General features: G+C 44.5%; 1 protein-coding gene across 1 annotated transcript in view; it reads right to left on the reverse strand.

Moving 5' to 3' along the window:
• Positions 1-1,384: 1,384 nt before the first annotated feature.
• Ankrd66 (ankyrin repeat domain 66) overlaps positions 1,385-3,428 on the reverse strand; it is an 11,692-nt gene continuing 9,648 nt past the window's right edge. Inside the window, exon 4 of the mRNA XM_005359796.3 lies at positions 1,385-1,646. Coding sequence (XP_005359853.1) covers positions 1,460-1,646 — 187 coding nt within the window. The 3' untranslated portion in view covers positions 1,385-1,459. The remainder of the gene's footprint in view (positions 1,647-3,428) is intronic.

Raw genomic sequence — 3,428 nt, forward strand, 5'->3', positions numbered from 1 at the left:
CAGGCTGTATGATGCTATTTAATGTGTGTGTGAATGTTAAGAGGGGAACATAGATGTGTTAATATGTATGTTTAGTGTATGAAATGTTATGCATGTGTTTAGTGGGTGAAATGTTAAGAGATATTTTATGGATAATTGATAAGATTAGCAATTGTTAATTGATAAGTTGTATTAAGGTTACGAATTATTTTATGGATAATTGATAAGATTAGAATATGTTCATTGATAAGTTGTATTGAGGTTACAAAGTGTTTTATAGATAATTGATAAGTCAAATGGAAGTTAGAAATTGCTTTTATGTATTAGGATTAGTAGGATTGATAATTGTGATATTGAATTGCTTGTGTGTTAAGATTGTAAACCCCATGGATGCATTGGATATTGAAGTTGCTAGTAAAGAATCAGTATAAAGACAATTCTCTTGCTTGGTCTGGTTACTCATCACTCTCTGGGGAGAAGGGCTCTGAGTCCTCATAGCACTACTCACAAAGAACCTGGAGTTGAAACCCGGTGGCTCGCAACACACCATGTAATTTCATACTTAGAAACAAGTAAAAATAAAAAGTAGATAGTAAAATTAATTGTAATAGTATCTTTACTCGGCATTAAAACATCTGATATATTTCAGCAAATCAATATTAAAAGCTGATAACAAGGCAATTAACTTTTTCTTGTGCTGTCTTCAAAACTTCAATAGATGCTATACTTCTCCTGGAAATACCTGGTCTAACTTTTGTAAAATCTACAACTGGAAAACTAGACCAACAAAGCCATGTTTCGTCATTTTCTGCCAACGCTCAGTTAGGTGGGGCAGAGTCCCTTCATGCTGGGCTTTCCAGTTGTCTCACACCGAGTGGGTCCATTGCACGTACATACCATTACGTGGATGATAGGAAAATTTGCCAATGCTGGCACTGTGGGCTCCCACAAAGAAAGAAAGAAAAAAATGCTAAACATTGTGAGAGCGTTTGCTTTTACTTAGTCTTTGTGACCAAAAATAATTTTATTCATGGATTGAATTCATCATATTGGGAAGTTTTAAAGAGTTTTGTTTTGTTTTTAATCTCACTTTTTTTTCTGCCCCAGACTAATCAATTACATTGGAAGTGCTCTTTCTTTGAACTTGAACCTTCTGTAACTATGTGGGATATGTCGGTAGGTGAGGGGCGGGGCATGCTGAAACTCCACTAAAACAAAATGCAAGCAGCTGTTGGCTGTAGGCTGCTAGGTCCACTCAGGGTCAAACTTCTGGGTTGGCACCGAGACATTGGCTCTGATAGAACACTGCAGAAAGACTTTCCAACTGAATGGTTTGCTGTGACTTTCTGTAGAAGCCTGGGTAAGGGTGACTGAGTCAAATCCCGTGAAGACGAGGAATCCTAGCAACAACTCTGGCTCCGTGCTGGGTCCTAGGTCTGCCTGAGTCTGTCTCCAGGAGTCTGTCCCCAGGCTTCCCTTCTCATAACCTCCAGGCCTTGGAATGGCTGAGCTTGGTGGAGCCTCGGATTTTCTTATTCTTTTTGTTGGTGTTTGGATCCGGGGCAGGAAGAGACAGCTCCAGCTCCCTTTTCTTGAGGTCCCAATCTGGGTCCTGTTCATCCAGCAACAGCCCTCTCTGGCGGTTGTCCCAACATTCTGGTTCTGCTCTACAAAGAGAACAGCCTGTGAGTGTGTGAGAAGGAGCCTGGCCAGCGCTGGCACTGACCCTTCTTCCTGAGCACTACACACAGAGCAGGTCATTCATGGTCTAATTGAGACGCAAGGAGGCCAAATTCATATATGTCCAAGTGCACACTCTACATTCTAAACCTTCTAAAGCTTGGGTCTCAGACCCCAGAGGAACTACCCGAAGATGGAAAAGGTTGGTACGGCCTGAGTGTGATAAATCTCCGACTCAAAGACAGCTGGGAGGAGGGGCTGCTCACTGTTAAAGTGCCCACATTTCCAGAACAGTCTTCATGACACGGGAAAGTTGTTCCTTTTAATTCTATTTTTCCGACTATAAAAGCAAGACACACATGTTCGTTGTTTGAAATTTTAAAGTGTAGGTTGGCACGTTGCCGCCCACCGTGCCCCCCGTGTCTGCGTTCGGTGCGCTATTACCCAGTTCTTGAGCTTCGGGCAAGGGGGCTGGAGGTTAAAATACACAAACACACAGACAGACAGAGACAAGGGTCATCCTTGAATTCCCCAAGAATGCCCCCTTTATTGTGTTCAGGGACAGATTATATAGAGATAGCCACACCACAGTCAAACCCACCAGAAACCACTCTCCTGCCATCAGGAACTCCTGAAGGTCTCGTGCTCAGAGCAGCTGTAGGCACTCAGATCAGGGGAAAACAAGTTGTTTACAAGAAATTCAGGATCTGGGCTCTCGTTGCTCCCAACAGCACATGTGCAATTCCAGCACCCAGGAGAATGAGGCGGTAGGATTGCTGCAGGTTCAAGGCCAGCCTCTGCTGTACAGTGAGTTCCAAGCCAGTCTGGGCTTCAGAGTTAAACCCCGTCTCAATCAATCAATCAATCAATCAATCAATCAATCAATCAATCAAGTAAATTGGAAGTGCAAGAAGAAAAATGTTAATTGCATAGACTGTTTGTCTAGGTAAATTAAATAAAAATAACCTCAGAGCACACCTTCTCACAACGTGAACTGTGAAGGAACCCAGTGGTCTTGTCTAATCCCACTAACCTTCTAATCCCACCACAGGATACACACTGCCACATCCTCTATGGTGTGAGCAACTTTGCTAGCCCATGTGTTTCAGCTCATCGATCCCACCATGAGTTCAGCATTGGCTTCTTGCCCAACTATGGCCCTCTGCCCGCCCGCTTTAGCCTGCAAGTCCTGGCAGTGATCACCCAGTCGGCCAGGGCACTCCTCCCTCCACACTCCCTCCCCTTCTTCTCAAGCACACTCTACCTATGCACATTTCCAACATGGTAGCTGCGCCGACCAGCAGGCTTTCTCTCTCCTCCCTCTGCCAGGGCTCCGCTGTATTTGTAGGACCAGACTAAGTATACCTACATCCTGAATTCGTCCCTCTAACTCCTCTAACGTCGGAAGGGGAGGAAGTTTCTGGTGGGAAATGATGAAAAGGTGGGATTCACAAATAATACAGCTGACATTTTTGTCTGCTCAGCATTGCCTGCCTGATGTCCACAGCAGTGCCCGCTGCATTTTCGTTATGCTGGACCAAATGTCGTGTGCATCTGGTCACTAAGGATGGGGTATTGCTCAGAAAAAAAAATGCATAGAAAGTTGAGGACAAGACTCTGGGGAATTCTAGCATTTGAAAGGCACATAAGTATAAATACCGAGAACCTGGGCGTGATGGTGCCTGGCTCTAATACTAGCCCCTGGGAAAGGGCCAGCAAGCTGAGTGAGGCTGTGACAAGATGGAAGGGAAAGAAGGGAGGGAGGGAGG

Source organism: Microtus ochrogaster, linkage group LG2, assembly GCF_000317375.1.
Source record: "Microtus ochrogaster isolate Prairie Vole_2 linkage group LG2, MicOch1.0, whole genome shotgun sequence".
Classification (NCBI taxonomy): Eukaryota; Metazoa; Chordata; class Mammalia; order Rodentia; family Cricetidae; genus Microtus; species Microtus ochrogaster.